The 17863-nt window shown below is 42.2% G+C and overlaps 1 protein-coding gene across 13 annotated transcripts in view; it reads right to left on the minus strand.

The window, feature by feature from the left end:
- Positions 1 to 8232: 8232 nt before the first annotated feature.
- Positions 8233 to 17863, minus strand: part of CAMTA1 (calmodulin binding transcription activator 1) — a 2014371-nt gene continuing 2004740 nt past the window's right edge. For all 13 annotated transcript variants that reach the window (XM_073603612.1, XM_073603611.1, XM_073603609.1 and 10 more), the window contains one exon: positions 8233 to 12294. In XM_073603612.1, the coding sequence (XP_073459713.1) occupies positions 12231 to 12294 (64 nt within the window). In that variant the 3' untranslated portion in view covers positions 8233 to 12230. The remainder of the gene's footprint in view (positions 12295 to 17863) is intronic.

Here is a 17863-nt window from a genome sequence, read left to right on the forward strand (position 1 = left end):
TAATTCAACCTACTTACATACTATACTTTTTTGACACCAGTGTTGGGAGTAGTTATTGCGCTCTCTGACCCCAATGCCGAGGGATTATTACTGTGTTAACTGACACCAATGATGGAGGTTGTTATTGCGTCCACTGACACCAATGTTGGGGGTTATCAATGAATTTAATAACACAGGTGTCAGGGGTTATTATTACACTCACTGACACCATAAGGTTAACATTACACACTGAAGACATTTTGTGGATTATTTTTGCATCCACTGACTCTTAGATGAGCATCTTAGTGAATGCAATATACAGGGAAATGGAAAATGGTATTCACATTGGCTCACACACCCACACAAGATGAACTGGATGGACTGATGTCATAATTCAGCCTACTTACATACTATATTTATTGACACCAATGTTGGGGGTTATTGTTGCACTTAATGACACCAATCTTGAGGGATGTTATTATTGTGCCCATTGACACCAGTGTTGGGTGTTATTATTGAACTCATTGACACCAATATTGGGTGTTATTATTGCTTCCACTGACACCAATGTTGGGGATAATTATTCCATCCACTGACGCCAGTGTTGGGGTTTATTACTGCACTTACTGAAAACAATGTTGCAGGTTATTATTGCACTCAGTGGCTCCAATGTTGGGGGTTATTATTGTGTCTGCTGGCTCCAATGTTGGGGGTTATTATTGCTCTCTGAAGCCAATGCTGGGGAGTTATTGCACTCGCTGACACCAATATTATGGGGTTATTGATTCTTCCACTGACACCAGTGGTGGGGGGTTACTAATGTACACACTGACACCAATGTTGGGGGCTATTATTGCACTTATTGACACCAATGCTGAGGTTTATTATTATATCCAATGACAACAATGTGGGGGGCTAGTATTGCGTGCACTGACATCACTGTTGGGGGGCTATCATTGCATTCACTGACACCAATCTTTTTAGTTATTATTGCAAAAACACTAAGACCAGTATTGGGGTTATTTTGTGTACTTAAGGACACCAATGTTGGGGGGTTAGCATTGCGTCCACTGACTTCGGTGTTGTGGGGTTATTATTGCACTCACTGACGCCACTTTTGAAGGTTAATATTGCATTCACGGTCATCAGTATGGGGGGTTATTGCATCCACTGACCTCATTGAAGAGGGTTATTAGTGCATCCACTGACACCAATGTTAGTATGGGACAAACAACTGCCTGTTTGAAAAAGGTGTGGACCCCTTGGCTTTCTTACCTACAGGTGCCGAACACTAAGGAGTGACGTTGGATCAGTGCTGGGTTGGACTCCTAGGCAGGTATGTTCTCACTCCTTTGTTCTCTTTTCTGACTCACTTCCTTTCCGATTTCTAACTCACTCTTTTCTATCTCTTTACTTGGGTGCAAGATAGGGTCTCTAGTTGGACCCTTGTCTCGACTTTAGTGTTTCCGTCTAGGTTTTGTATGTAATGATATCCCTTAAAGGACATGTTGCTGATACACTTGATTTTTCTAAGTATATAATAATTTTTAGGGTAGTCTACTGTGTTAGGTGACAAGGCCCATGGGTTGTTTGGCCTCTTTTTGGACTATAACCGAACATTTTTCTCAATACAAGTCTCCTCATAGTTGGCCATTCTGTCGCAGTTCCTGATACCCATTGGTGGATTTCCATGGATTCCTGTCTTAAAAAGGAACTGCAGTCTGCTTACATAATTTGTAACAAAAACATCTTTTCCATTCTGAAGCTTCCCTCCAACCACTTTGCATATTATTTTATATATACTGTGATTCTGTACTTGCCAAATATTCTGCTGAAATCTCCCTCCACTGAGTCTGGTTGCAACCATTTTTCCTGTGAGCAGCTGAAGCTGCTGCCTGTTCACTTCCTAGATTTTCACAGACACACAGAGGCACATCTCCAGCTCTGCAGCTCTCATTGGCCCTCTTATGACTCATCCCCCCCGCCCTTCCTGGCAAACTCTCACCAGAGAGAGAGAGAGAGAGAGAGAGCTGTGCATGATGTCATAAGCCTAGGCTAATGACCAGACAAGAAACAGGAAGTGGGCTGTATAATAGGGATTTTTTATAACAGCTTACCTGTAAAATCCTTTTCTTGGAGTACATCACGGGACACAGAGGTCCCTCCGCTCTTCTAATACACGTATATTGCTTTGCTACAAAAACTGAGGTACTCCCAGTAGTGGGAAGGGTTATATAGGGAGTGGACTTCCTGTCTTAGGGTGTGCCAGTGTCCATCACCTGAAGGTGACCTATAACCCACATAGTAACTACTGTGGCTTTGTGTCCCATGATGTACTCCAAGAAAAGGATTTTACAGGTAAGCTGTCATAAAAATCCTATTTACTTAATCGTACATCACGGGACACAGAGCCATATTAATTACTACATGGGATGTCCCAAAGCAATGCCATTTGAGGGGAGGGAGACACAGAAAAAAAACGGCTGCCATCAGACGTGAGGATCTATACTGCTGCTTGCAGAACACTGCACCCGAAGGCGGCATCCTCATGTCCTTTTACATCCACCTGATAGAACCTGGTGAATGTATGGACCGAAGACCAAGTAGCAGCCTTGCAGATCTGAGTCATGAATGCTTGGTGATGCACTGCCCAGGAAGCACTGACTGCCCTGGTAGAGTGCACTCTAACTTGGAAAGGAGGAGTTTTCCCCTTCAAACCATAAGCTTAGATAATAACCTGCTGAATCCACTTAGAAATAGTAGACTTTGATGCTGCCTGACCCTTCCTGGGACCTTCTGGCAGTCATTAAAACATCAGTTTTACGTATCTGAGCTGTTGCTTTCAGATAGATTCTGACTGCTCTCACTATATTAAGTGAGTGCAAAGACTTTTCCTGCGCAGAACTGGGTTCTGGAAAAAAGGAAGGCAGGATAACATCTTGGTTCAGATGAAAACCTGATACTACCTTAGGTAGAAAGGACGGTGGGGTTGCAACACCACCCTGTCTTTCTGAACAATCAAATATGGCTCTTTACAAGAAAAAGCAGCCAACTCTGATACTCTTCTAGCCGAAGAGACAGCCACCAGAAAAACCAATTTCCTTGTCAAAAGGACTAATGGAATAGGACGTATCGGCTCAAAAGGCTGATTTTGTAACACAGTTAAAACTAGATTCAAATCCCATGGACACAAAGGGGATCTGACTGGCAGATTTATACGCATTACCCCCTGTATAAAGGCCCGGAATAAGGATTGTCGGATTGAATCCTGAGGGGCCAATTCTATAACCTGGATGTCCAGGCCCATAGAGCCATTTCCCTTGGACCGTAGCCTCCTCTAGGACTGCTCCCCAGCCTGACAGACTGGCATCCGTCGTCACAATCTTCCAAGTAACCAGCATGAAGCATTTTCCCTTCTGCAAATTCTTGGCTACCAACCACCATCTGAGGTTCTGATGAATTTCCAGGGTCAGATAGATCGGTAAGTCCAAGGCTTGGATTTTCTTGTTCCAAGCCGACAAGATCCTGTTTTGCAACAGTCTTAAATGAAATTGAGCATAGGAGACTGCTTTGAACGAAGCCACCATCTTCCCCAAAAATCTCATGCATAGGCGGATGGAAGGATTCTTCCTTGCCTTGATCAGCTGGACCAGCTCCTTTATAGCAGTGACCTTTGATTGGGGCAAAAACACCTTTCTCTGGGCTGTGTCTATGAGCAGGCCCAGGTACTCCAGCCTTTTTACTGGCTGTAAGGCTTATTTCTCGAAGTTTAGGATCCACCCTAAGTGTTCCAGATACTTAACCGTGGTGGACACGCTCTGATTTAGGCAAGCAACAGCAGATCGTCTAGATATGCCATCACCATTATACCCCAGGTCCTTAGCCTTGCCAGGAGCGGAGCTAGCACTTTTGTGAATACCTGAGGGGCAGTAGCCAACCCGAAGGGTAGGGCCACAAATTGGAAATGGTGATTCTCTACCACGAACCGTAGGAACTTTTCGTGAGTGGGAAAAATAGGTACCTGTAGATATGCATCTCTGATGTCCACAAACGCCAAAAATTCTTCCCCCTTAGGATGGAGACTACTGACTGGATTGACTCCATCCAGAAAGAACAGATGTTTAGGAACTGGTTTAGGTCCTTGAGGTTCAGTATGGGTCTGACATCCCCATTCGGTTTTGGCACCGTGAAGAGATTTGAATAAAATCCCATCCCCTGATCCCCTGTGGGAATCCCTATGATTACCCCTTGAGAAAGTGTCTAGTGCCAGAAACAAAACCCTTCTTTTTATCAGGTCTTTGGGCACGTTTGACCTTAGAAAACGGTATTGTGGAAACTCCCGAAACTCCAGTTTGTAACCTAGAGAAACTATGGAGATGACCCATTTGTCCTGGATCTCTTCCTGCACAAGTCTCTGAAAACTGCAGAAGTCTCCCCCCCCACACGACCGAGCGGGGGCGCTCTTTCAAAAAGAGGCCTTGGAACTCTGCTTTGTAGGCTTTTGTCCCGAGGGCTTCTTTGGCCCCTGGGTCTGACCTTGAGGTCTACTTCTAGAGGCTGACGGCTGAGGCCGTCGCGACTGCCTGGAGGCTGTTGTCCCTGGACCTGGAGAGGATGAACGCTTAAAGGAAGGACATATATTCTTCTTTTTACTGGTAAAAGGGTACTTTTACCACTTGAAATTTTTTGGATGTATTTGTCCAAATCCTCACCAAACAGCCTTTCCCAGTGAAAGGGAAATCCAGTCAACATCCTTTTGCATGGTGACTTGGCTGACCAGTGCTTTAGCCACAGACTCCTGCGCATCTGCACTAGCAACAGAGCGAGGTGAGATGTCTGATCAATAGAGTCTTTAATAGCGTCAACCGCAAAACATAAGGCCTCGGGCAGATCAGCTATGTCCCGGGCCTGTTGAGCAGGCACATATTTTATTACCTGCTTCATTTGGTCCTTTAAGGACTGACAGATGCCAATTGCTGCCACCGCAGGCTGAGCTACCGCACCGGCCATAGCAAATGAGGTTTTTAGCAAAGATTCCAGTTTTTTATCCACTGGATCTCTAAATACCTGGACAATGTCCACTGGACAAGTTAGGCTTTTATTTACGCAAGAAATAGCCGCGTCAACTGCTGGCACCCTCTATTTCTTGGTGAATTTCTCCTCCATGGGATAAAGTAAGGAAAACTTTTTGGGAGGAAGAAAATGCTTATCTGGGTGTTCCCAATGAGCATATATAAGCTGTTCCAATAACGGGTGGAGAGGAAAAGCATGTAAAGCCTGAGGGGGCTTTAAAGACCCCAAAGAGGGAACCGAAGCTTCGGCTGCCTCAGCAGAGGGTAATTATAGGCTGAACGAACCATCTCTGAAAGGGATTTGACCTGCAATCTCTGAGATTGCGAGGTTGAGACAGGCTCTTCTGAGCCTGTCTCTTCTGAAGAGGAGTCATCAGACTGTCCTTCATCTCTGTCCTCTGATGGTGATTCTACATCGTCTTCCCATTGTTTCTCCATCTAGGAGTCCAGGGAGGGAGGAAGGGGCTTGATACGCTTTTTTCTCCCAGTCTGGGAAGATTTAGCTATTAAAGAGGCTAACCTCTTCTAAACCCACCAAAGCCGATGCAAGGACATCCTCAGTTACGTTATGCAGGGGCTGAGATGCTAGGAGAGGCAGCAATACCTGATAGAGCCAATGGCTCATCCTGGCCGGCTACATCAGGTCTTTCCGGAGAGGAAGGTACTTAGGATGCATGCCCAGGATCCTCAGTCCCTAAAGGTGATGCCTTTGCGCCCCCTTTTGCTGCAACCGAGCCCCCTCTGCGGGAACCCATAGTCCTAAGCACAAATGCAGAGGTACTAACCCAAACGCATCACCTGCTGAGTCTTAGTCCAGCAATATATATATATATATATATATATATATATATATATATATATATATATTCAGGGGCGTTGCTAGGGGGTGGCTTTTGGGGCTATAGCCCCCAATCTGGAGCCAATAGCCCCGAGTCTCTGTAGGGGTCCCCAAAGGGGAGGGGAGACTCTCTGGGGACCCTTATGTAAGTGGGGGGCTCTCTGGGGACCCTGATTTTAAGGCAGAGGCTCTCTAAGGACCCAGATTTAAGGGGGAGGCTCTCTGGGGACCCTAATGTAAGGGTGGCTCTCTGGGAACCCTGATGTAAATGGGGGGCCCTCTGCATACCCTGATGAAAGGGGGAGGCTCTCTGAGGACTCTGATGTAAGGAGGAGGCTCTCTGGGTACCCTGATGAAAGGGGGAGGCTCTCTGGGTACCCTGATGAAAGGGGGAGGCTCTCTGGGGACCCTGATGTAAGGGGGGCTCTCTGGGGACCCTGATGTAAGGGGGGCTCTCTGGGGACCCTGATGTAAGGGGGGCTCTCTGGGGACCCTGATGTAAGGGGGGACTCTCTGGGACCCTGATGTAAGGGGGCTCTCGGGGACCCTGATGTAAGTGGGGGGCTCTCTGGGGATATATACACACACGTATATTACTGTATATACATGTGTATGCCCGCCCAAATGTATGACTTTCTTTACTACGCTGCTATGGGCTCTAGCCCCAGATCTTTTGTAGACCTAGCAACGCCCCTGTATATATTATATATATACCCTGTTTCCCCGAAAATAAGACCTAGCGTGATTGTCGGTGATGACTGCAATATAAGCCCTACCCTTCAAATAAGCCCTACCCTGTTTCCCCGAAAATAAGCCCTACCCTGAAAAGAAGACCTACAAGGAATTTAACTAGGGCTTATTTGGGGGGGTAGGGCTTATATTGCAGCCATCACCGACAATCACGCTAGGTCTTATTTTCGGGGAAACAGGGTATATGCTGCTATCACTTGCCCAGCCTGATGCTTTAAGTAAATGCGCCCCCTTTGGAAGTGCCTGGTTCCCCCACCTTACATGCCCTGACGCTCCTGTGCACCGCCGGCTTCTCAGCCCGAAAAGAGTGAGGCTTTTAAAAACGTTCAGCCCGCTCTGCGCTTGCGCCATTAGTAACATGCACGCCAAACCCACGTGCACGTCGGCTTGCGCCTCAGCCCTGCCCCCTTTTCCCACCGCCGATTGTATCCTATTTAAGGCATGGATGCGCACGCGTGCCCTCAATACCACCGGCGGTGGGGGAACAGGAGGAAGAAAATCCGTTTTGGGGCATCGCTGGTAGATAGGCGATCCCCCCCTAAAACTCCCCTAATGGCTAGAGAGCGAGGGGAGGCTGCTGAACTCAACCAGAGCTGCTGCCACACTGAGCACTGTTACACTGTGAGGAAGGTAAATATATCAGGCATGTGTTTAGAGCTTTCACAGCCTCTAGTGGTGAAAAATTTGGCACAACACCATTTACTTAAAAATACAAGAAATCCATAGGTTTTCCTTAGGATTGTCTTCACTTACCTAATCCCAGCTGCAGGATCATGCTGAAGACCAGACAGACCCAATCTTCACCCATCACGGTGGGCCAAGTCATGACAGACCTTCAGGGACTGGGACCCCACTTACGGGGTCCTCTTTCCTGGACCCGTATAGCACCCTTCCAGAAAACCTTTAGGTAATCAGAAGAAAGACCAAAGTGCTGGATCTCAGGGTCCAGCCCTCCAGGGAGAAGCATTACGGGCAAAACCTTGTACTTCTTCCACGAGGCCCGGGTACCATTCCTCTGCCTCATCAAGGCCCTTTGGACAGATCCTGTTGCATAGCTCCTTGACCCTGAAAGGATCCTGGCGGAGCTTTTTCTTTAGAACTTCTTTACCCGTGACCAAAACCTTAGACACTGGCGAAAAAAACTGAGATACTCCCTGTAATAGAAGGGGTTACAGGGGGACTTCCTGTCTTGGGTGTGCCAGTGTCCATCACCTGAAGGTGGCCTATAACCCATGTAGTAATTAATATGGCTCTGTGTCCCGTGATGTACGATTAGGAGAAGGGATTTACTGGCAAAATAAAAAAATTACTATCCAAAGTTAAAACAACAAGGGCAGAAGATTTAATAGATGGAAAGTTTTAAAAAATGACCGAAGTTCCACTTTAACTCCTTACCCTTAAAACATGCCATCATTGATAATTTCTTCTTTGCTGTTCATGTTGACAGAGCCATTTTGCACTCTTTTTTATTACATTATAACGTTTTACTGAAAATTTAATAAAAAGGATTGAAACATAAAAAGAAAATTTTCCAAAAGAAAAAAAAAAGAAATAAAAAAATAAGGGATAAGAGAAAAGAAACAGACACATGTGTAATATGGGGAATTTTAATTGTTTGTAATTTACAGCAGAAAGAATAGAAAGCATTCAGAAAACATTTTCCATAGTTTTAAGGGCAATTCAAAACATTTTGCATGGTTCCAGCAGCTGATTTCTTCAACAGATCCATTGATCTCAGTGATTTTTTATTTTTTTATTTTTACATGCACAATTACAAAAATAAAACTTACAAAAAAGGAGACATCTATATTAGCTTTACATGCAAGCCTTGGGGACCCCCGTTGGCGCCAACTACTGTGTGGAACTGCTGTAAGCGTGCAACCATGTAGGGATTTCACGTTATAAATTCTATTTCTCGCACACAGTACAGATGTTTTTTTTTTTTTTTTTTTTTAATGTTCACAGAAGCTGAACATAAATTAAAAAAAAAAAAAAAAAAAAAAAAAAGAATCTAGAAAATTAAAATGCTGAGAGACAGAATACGTTTAACAATTACATATTATGACAGACTCCTGGCACTTGGGAAATGTTATGTATTCCATCCAAGTTAGCTGTTTTATGCATTTTACATTCAAAATCCAAGATTTTTCACTGCCAGTAAAAGGTTTATTGCAAAAAGTTGCTTTGACAGACACTCTCTCTTTCATCTGAACAGCTCAATGCATCTGAAGTGCTAGAACAGGCCCTTGTGACTGCTTTTTTTCTGATGGTACAGTAACTTGGAAAGGTCCTGCAATGTTACTGAATCGGAGAACGTTATAGACACACTGCACAACACCGACCTCAATGTGTATTTTTTTTTAGTACAAATATACAGAGAATACAGCATTACAAGGGAGACCAGTACTCTTGCCAAGGTGAGAAAAAATTACATTCTTCATGAAAAGTGGAAATATTAATATACAGTTCCAGATAACAAAATTCAAAAAATTACGCTAATACTAATACACAACAGCAGTGTTATTCCAAAAAGGCTTTTTTTTTTTTTATTATTGATATGTGTATTAATTTATTTTTTTTTGTTCATCCCGTTCCTTGTGAGTACATAATAAAATACATTCTACTTGGAACACTCAATGTCCCGTCAAAAAAGAGCAGTATATATAATTATTTTTTTATCTTTTAATGTACAGACTATTCATAATGGTGGATTTGTGCGTGATCTTATGACAAGTATATAACCTATACATCATTGTTTTTTTTTTTGTTTTTTTTTGTTTTTTTTCAGCTCATTCCTATCTGTACATCTCACATGAAAGGAAAATTAATTTGTTTAAAAAAATGCAGCAAGAGTACTGACCTCGTCAATTTTGAGCTTCATTTTCAAGCCTTTTTTGTCTTAAACGTCCTGGATAAAAGTTTCTTACATATGCACATTGTGTAATCTTTACATTTTACTTCTCAGTATAAAAAAAATATACAGTAGAAACTGTTGAAGTAGGGAAAAAAGGCTAGTACAACCTGAATAGTACTGTCTCCCTATACAATCAAATATGTTGCAGATTGTAAGTCTAAAAGTTCAAACAAACGCCGGCAATGAGTGCCAAAAAGTTTATTACCGAAGCACACTTTACTTTTTTTGTAACTCTCTTTCCTTTTAAATACTTTATAGTCTGAACACTTTGGCTTGTTCCTGTGTGGAAATATCTTATACCATGAGTCCCCTACAAGACCAGTTAGCATCTTTTTTTTTGTTTTTTTTTTTTGTTTTTTACTCCTTACACTTTTGTATTACACTTTCAGTTGTGTGCAATTATTAGTTAACATTTTCTGACTTCCAGCAAAGAGATATGAAAATGTGAAACATATTCTCTACTTTCATACTATTTGAGTTATTTATTTATTTTTTTTTACTTTTTTCTTAGCATTTTATTGAGTTTCAGTCTACATTTTTTTTTTTTATTATTGGCGTGAGTGTATGATTTTAAGCATATACAGTTTTTTTTTTTTTAATGAGTATTTGCTTTGCAAAACTAAATTTTCTTAAGCGATATAGCATTCACGTTACTTGGCACCATTGGCAAAAATAAGAAAAAAAAAAGATAAATAAGATTAAACATAAAAAATAAGATAAAGTTATGTTTTGGTAGCCAAATATGAAATGTAAACATATCCGTTTATTAATGTTAATTAGCTTTTTTTCTAAGTCTAAATACAATAGCTCTTTTTTTTTTTGCAGTTAATCATGCTTAGCAAAATGTTCTTCTAAAGAACATTTAAAATAAATTACTCTTATAGTGAAATAAAATTTTTGTTTCATTTTACAGACCATAGCCACTAATGCTTTGCTTTTTTTTTTTTCACTTCTTTTGTGTTCTTGGTTTCATGCACATATCTTAATTTTTTTTATTTTTATTAATATATACAATATATACAAACAACTCATCCACACATTTCCAATGCAGTTCAGCAATCTACACATATAAGGGATTCCAGCCATGGTATTATCCTGCTTCCAAAAAATGTATATTTGTTTGAAATAGTATTTCTCATTTCCATTCCCGCCTTCTGTATACAATTCTTTCTCTTGTTCTTTTTTTTTTTTTGTTGAGAAGTCCAAATATACTATTAACTGGCCAGCACGCAGCACCAATTGATTCTTAGGTGGCAAAATGTTCAGGCAATGTAAATGCAACCCTATGGGCAGTATGGGTCATCCCTATGGGCAGTATACGCAACCCCTCTGGGAAGCAGGCAATCGATACACACAAGGTGTTTTTCTTTATTTTTTAATTTTTTTTTTTCTCTAGCTTCTATCTTCTGAGATTAGACTCAAACTAATACCTAAACATCAATGAACATCATGAAAAAAATATTTTTATTTTTTTTTTAGAAGATATAATCTTCATTCTGCTTACATATATCTTTTATATATAATTATTTGTGCATAACATAGAGGTCTCCGCTTTCAAAGTGGAGTTTTGCTAAATACTGGTAGAGGCCAGAAGTGTCAATGGTCAACTGTAAGTGGTCTGTAACCAAGTATTACAGGACAGCTTAATGGCGTAGTTGGCAGGATTATACTGAATCTGCATGTGTTTGAATATTTATCATATATAGGGGTTAGTAGAAATTATACCGTGCACACTCGTTTTTTGGTGAGATGGATATATCATACAGATTTTTTTCTAATTCATTGTGAAGAAATGTGGAAACCAACCATTCTTGTGTCAGCTTTAATTATTTTAGTTTTTTTTTAGCAGATGCTGACTTTAAGATCCTCCTCACTCAAGAGTAATGTGCACAATGCATAGATATGTTTTATATACATAGAATTTTGAATAAAATAAAAAAAAAAAAAAAAAAAGTCAAGCATAAGAACCACTCTTTACATGTGGTCAGGCTGACTCCTTCGCCACACTAAATGACTGACACGTTTTTGCATCTCTTGAAGACGTATGGTGTTTCAACTACGTTCTAAGCATAATGGTATTCATTTCTATGCCTATAAAATTGCATGTTTTTTTATGATGTATTTATGGGGAGTACTAGAATTTTGGAGGTGCTGTCCACAATGCAGCTCGGGGTACGGACAGGTAAGACAGCCGAGCTATAAAGTATGGTCCAAAAACCTTCCATTCGTTCAAGGATGTCCATGGCCTCCTTGTGAGTGATCGATGGCTGTGGGTTTAGCATTCAGAATTTGCTTGTGCATTTCCACCTTTGCTCAATAATTTTTGGTATAACATTTGAACAGTTCCACACGTTGTTTGAATTCAGCCCTATATGAATCTCAGGGCTCCCAGGTCTCAGAGACTGGAGCGACGATCAATCATCTCCTGGCGCCATATGTTTTATTTCCCATGATTCAACAGAAGATTAAATTCCAAGATGTCTTGCTGAACAAAGCAAAAGTTGTCCATGAAAGTGCAAATGCAATGACCAAAAAAGATTACTGTTAAAATCCTGCAGGTGATCTCTTGAAAACTGCAGTGTTTTTTTTTTTTTTTTTTTGTTTTTTGTTGTTTTTTTTTTTTGTTGTTGCATGTCTCTGCTAAAAACAGAAAATGAAACAGTCCAAAAAAGCACTGTCACATTGCTAAGGGGCGCTGTTTTCTATCTTCAAGTTCCTTGGCCTTTTTCGATTCTTTCACTCTGAAAACAAAAGAAATATAGAATTACATTGGCTAAAACCTGGGAATAAGTCCGTAAATTGTCATTCTCATGTATAAATGTTTCCTCAGTAATGCTGGAGGACGACTAGGGACCAAACTGGGACAAAAGTAAAGTTTGGTTAGTGCATATGATCATATCATTGACAGCAGTGATAATAATTACAATGCTAAAAGATAAATCTGATTTGCAATTTTTCGGTAAGTACACTTTGTAGATGACCTGGTACCTCTCAACGTATCCTCAAGATGATAGGCAATGATAGCTAATGCGCACATCCTGGACTGAGAAAGAAATGTTCAGATAGATGGGTAATTTACACCTCCACAGCAGGCCTGGACTGGCACAGAAAAAAAGGCCAGGGCATGTCTGTTTACATTTCCCTGGAGATCCCCTTTAAGGGGAACCCTCTGTGCCCCCCAGCCCCCCCCCCCAACACTCCTCCTACCATAGCATGGACACCGTTACCATCCGTGACCTCTCACCTGGAAGCTCTCCCCCCCCCCCCCTTTTGCCACATCCAACATGGCGCCCGGTGGTGGCCTCTTTCTCACCCCAGCCACAACCGCTTCCAACCGCCTCCAGCAACATGGCACATGCAGCGCGTCCCTTTGGCAATGGGTTGTCTTTCCGTGCAACTTTATTGAGGTCACTGATGAATAGACAGAGGCTGCAGCCCGAGGCAATGGTGCCCCATGGGAGTTGTATCCCGGGGTGACGCTTCATGTGTGTATTTATGACATGTCTACTGCTCCATGTCCATCCATGCCATGTGTGTGTGATGGTGTGTGGGACAGGGGGGAGAGACATGTTGGGGGGGAGAGATGTCTGTCCAACCTTTGGACATGCAGCTCGGTGTACCTTATGGCCAGTCCGGGCCTGCTCCACAGGTGGATGATGTTCAGTGTTATAACATTGGGCAGCCAAGTCTCACGTGCAGAAGGGCTTCTAAGGCCACTTCAGAGTAGAATCGGAGGGTGAACAAAGAGCAAGTGGTCAAAACCCACAAGTATTATTTAAAAAAAAAGTTGTTCAACCAAGATCTGCAAGTACAGCTAAATTGTTGCGGGGCCCAGCAAAAAAATGACGAGGGGGGCATTTCTGAGCCCCCAAAATGCATTAGCTGTATTGAAAGATCTTGCTTAAAAGGATTAAGTTGAATAAATACTTTTGGACTCCAATGTCTTGGTGCAGTGCTCCTGTTCTTCGTTCTCTCTATTTGAGAAAGAAATGTGCCAGATCCTTCCAACCCCTCCATCACATGCTAAAGGGTGACCACAGAAGGCTCAGTCCTTACAAGCAATGGGCCAAATCTGGCTTTATAGGACTTTTGTAAAGGGTGACAACTAATATGGAAGATGTAATAAATATTGCACACAGATATTATCCAACTTCTTGACACATATCTGTGCGAGTGAACAGGCACTTATCTTTCCATTTTGTATTCTCTTATTATTTATGCACGCTTGTTGGCCAAGTTGGACAGACGATCAAGGTAAAACCAGTAGCAGGTAAGCGCTGATTTAATGCAAAATGGGTTAGCTGCGTATGCTGTATCCCCTCTTATTTTTTTAATGAAGATTTCTAATAAAGGTGGTTTCTTTGGATGTGCGGCCAACCAGATTTTTTCTTTCATATAGGGTATAACCAGTGGTGGCTCTTAAGCAGGGGTCTCCAAACCTTTGAGTATGATGGCCACATCTTATATATTACAAATATCCTCAGGCCGAAAAAAAACCCAGTTTTGTAAACGAATGTATAAAATTTAAATTAATGAATACGTTTTACCAAGATATGATTCAGAACAACAGAGGAAGAACTTCAGTAAAAAAAATAAAGCTAAGAAAATCCAAATAAACATGAGCCCATCTGAGATCCTCTTAATCAGAGTATCTACCAGACAATTACAGCATGACTCGGAGCCTGGAAATCCCTGGAGCATGGCTTTAGAACCAGGCTCTGGCTGAGGAAGTACAGTCCTCGTGTAAGTGCTGAGACAAGAATGTGATTGGTTGACAGGACGCCGGGGGTTCTAGCAACCAACGGAGGTACAATGACAGCGCAGCCAGGAGGACCTACACTGGAGACCAAGAGGGAAGGGGGAAATTGAGGGATTGGGGAGAAACGAGGACTGTAGACTGACCAGAAGACCGGTGTAAAAAGGCCACTAACCCTAGCTGTGGGCCAGATAAAATTTTGCAGTGGGCTGCATTTGGTCCACGAGCCATAGTTTTGGGGACGCCTGCTCTTGAGGATGGACAGATGTCTTACTACTATTGTTCTGATTGAGAAATCAACTCATGAATGGTAAACTGAATAAGAAGGAAGACCTATGAATTCTGCCTCCAAGTGCATAGTTGCTTTTGGACATGGAAGGGTCCTTCTATTAAAGCCTCGTTGCTATCACCATATTCGTATAATGGGTAGGTTAGCGTTGAACCATTACATAGCACTCCATAATTGCCTAAATCGGGGGTGTCAAACTCAATTTCATTGCGGGCCGAATTAGCATTATGGTTGCCCTCAAAAGGCTGGTTGTATCTGTAAGACTATATAAAAGTATCTACTCTTTATCATATGAGATAATTGCCTATGCATTAGATTATGACTGGTTTTAGTAATAAATTAAGCTGCAAAGGGCAGGCACAGACTGGCACAGAGCCCACTCCCACTCCTGTTGCAGATGTTGCAAGTCTGAAAAGAAGGGTTGCACACAGCTGGTAAAATCCGCAAGAAACTTTATTGGAGGCTTCTCAGACAGAGCATGGTTCTACCATAGTGGTCCATCTGAGCAGTCTCCAATGAACGGAGAACCACAGGATATGGCAGAGAAGTTCTGTCCTCCTCTCTGTTGCTGACTGCTGAGACAATGTGGGGGTGGAGACAAGGAGGGTAGAGCTGCAGGAGAGGTGCGAGGTCCACATGAAACGTCTTGGCGGGCTGGAGTACAAAAACATATCCAATACCCACAGCACCTCTACCAAAAACCAGCAACCAAACCTTAAAAGCTTGTAAAAAAACAGGAGGAAAAACTAGTTTAAGCTACAGAAGATGCTCAGGCGCCTATTGAAAAACTAGTTTAAAATACTGTACTGCTTCTCCTCCACATTGCTCAGTAATCAACTAAGACAGGACCCAAATCTGTTCAAGAGTTTGGGTATTTTGCCAAAGCAACGGAGTAGAGGAAACAACAAAAAAAACATTAAAGGAACAGCAAGCATTATTATACTGGGAGAGAAAAATATGTTCTGACTGTATCAATATCAGTTCAAATAATTTCTTGGATTCAAACAGTTAGCAAAAGACGTATGATAAACATCTGGTAGACAGATGGACAGTCTTTTGTTTTGTTTAAATTGAAAGTCCACTTATCCTTTCGACCACTACGTGAAAAAAAAAACTGTTAAATAGTTAAAAACAATTACATATTTTGGAAAAGTTAAAATATACTTACCCTACACCCCAACTTCTTTCTTCATCACCTAAGTTAGTACCAAATGTCATTAGAAGGTGCTCCTGCACTGTATATACAGTATATATCACAAGTAAATATTTTATTCTATCTTTTCATGTGACAACACTGAAGAAATGACACTTTGCTACAATGTAAAGTAGTGAGTGTACAGCTTGTATAACAGTGTAAATTTGCTGTCCCCTCAAAAAAACTCAACACACAGCCATTAATGTCTAAACTGCTGGCAACAAACGTGAGTACACCCCTAAGTGAAAATGTCCAAATTGGGCCCAAAGTGTCAGTATTTTGTGTGGCCACCATTATTTTCCAGCACTGCCCTCACCCTCTTGGGCATGGAGTTCACCAGAGCTTCACAGGTTGTCACTGGAGTCCTCTTCCACTCCTCCGAAATGACATCACGGAGCTGGTGGATGTTAGAGACCTTGTGCTCCTCCACCTTCCATTTGAGGATGTCCCACAGATGCTCAATAGGGTTTAGGTCTGGAGACATGCTTGGCCAGTCCATCACCTTTACCCTCAGCTTCTTTAGCAAGGCAGTAGTTGTCTTGGAGGTGTGTTTAGGGTCGTTATCATGTTGGAATACTGCCCTGCGGCCCAGTCTCTGAAGGGATGGGGATCATGCTTTGCTTCAGTGTGTCACAGTACATGTTGGCATTCATGGTTCCCTCAATGAACTGTTGCTCCCCAGTTCCGGCAGCACTCATGCAGCCCCAGACCATGACACTCCCACCACCATGCTTGACTGTAGGCAAGACACACTTGTCTTTGTACTCCTCACCTGGTTGCAGCCACACACGCTTGACACCATCTGAACCAAATATGTTTATCTTGGTCTCATCAGACCACAGGACATGGTTCCAGTAATCCATGTCCTTAGTCCGCTTGTCTTCAGCTGGCTTTCTTGTGCATCATCTTTAGAAGAGGCTTCCTTCTGGGAAGACAGCCATGCAGACTAATTTGATGCAGTGTGCGGCATATGGTTTGAGCACTGACAGGGTGACCCCCCCACCTCTTCAACCTCTACAGCAATCCTGACAGCACTCATATGTCTATTTCCCAAAGGTAAAACCCAAAGACAACCTCTGGATATGACACTGAGCATGTGCACTCAACTTCTTTGGTCGACCATGGTGAGGCCTGTTCTAAGTGGAACCTGTCCTGTTAAACCGCTGTATGGTCTTGGCTGCCATGCTGCAGCTCAGTTTCAGGGTCTTGGCAATCTTCTTATAGCCTAGGCCATCTTTATGAAGAGCAACAATTCTTTTTATCAGATCCTCAGAGAGTTCTTTGCCATGAGGTTCCATGTTGAACATCCAGTGACCAGTATGAGAGAGTCAGAGCAATAACACCAAATTTAACACACCTGCTCCCCATTCACACCTGAGACCTTGTAACACTAACGAGTCACATGACACCGGGGAGGGAAAATGGCTAATTGGGCCCAATTTGGACATTTTCACTTAGGGGTGTACTCACTTTTATTGCCAACGGTGTTGAGTTATTTTGAGGAGACAGCAAATTTACACTGTAATTTCTTCAGTGTTGTCACATGAGAAGATAGAATAAAACATTTACAAAAATGTGAGGGGTGTACTCACTTTTGTGAGATACTGTATATATATAAAAATTTAAATGAAGAAGGTGCTTGCAGATTAGTGAGCATACCTGGGCATACAAGAGCATACCAGAATCCGTGACTCAGCTCAAGACTCACTACTTCCATTACACGCAGACAACCTGGGTGCCGGCTACCACAGCCCATCTCCACTCTTCGTCAGAGATATGAAAAATACTAGCGACACTCCAGAATTTAGCTCCTATTTCTGTATTTATTGATTGTCAAAAGAGACTGCATTCAATCACGTCTCCATTCCAAAACCAACCTTACCTAACGGGTTTCCCCATTTCTCACAAAGATGAGGGAAGTTAGGGAATACCAATATCCTTGTGAACGAGCCAGCAATAGTGAAAACCCATCAAGGAAGTTTTTTTTTTTTTTTGAATGGAGACATGATTGTATGCATTTTTTTCCCGACAATCAATAAATACAGAAAGAGGAGCTAAGTTCAGGAGTGT

The sequence above is a fragment of the Aquarana catesbeiana genome, linkage group LG10, assembly GCF_042186555.1.
Source record: "Aquarana catesbeiana isolate 2022-GZ linkage group LG10, ASM4218655v1, whole genome shotgun sequence".
Lineage (NCBI taxonomy): Eukaryota > Metazoa > Chordata > Amphibia > Anura > Ranidae > Aquarana > Aquarana catesbeiana.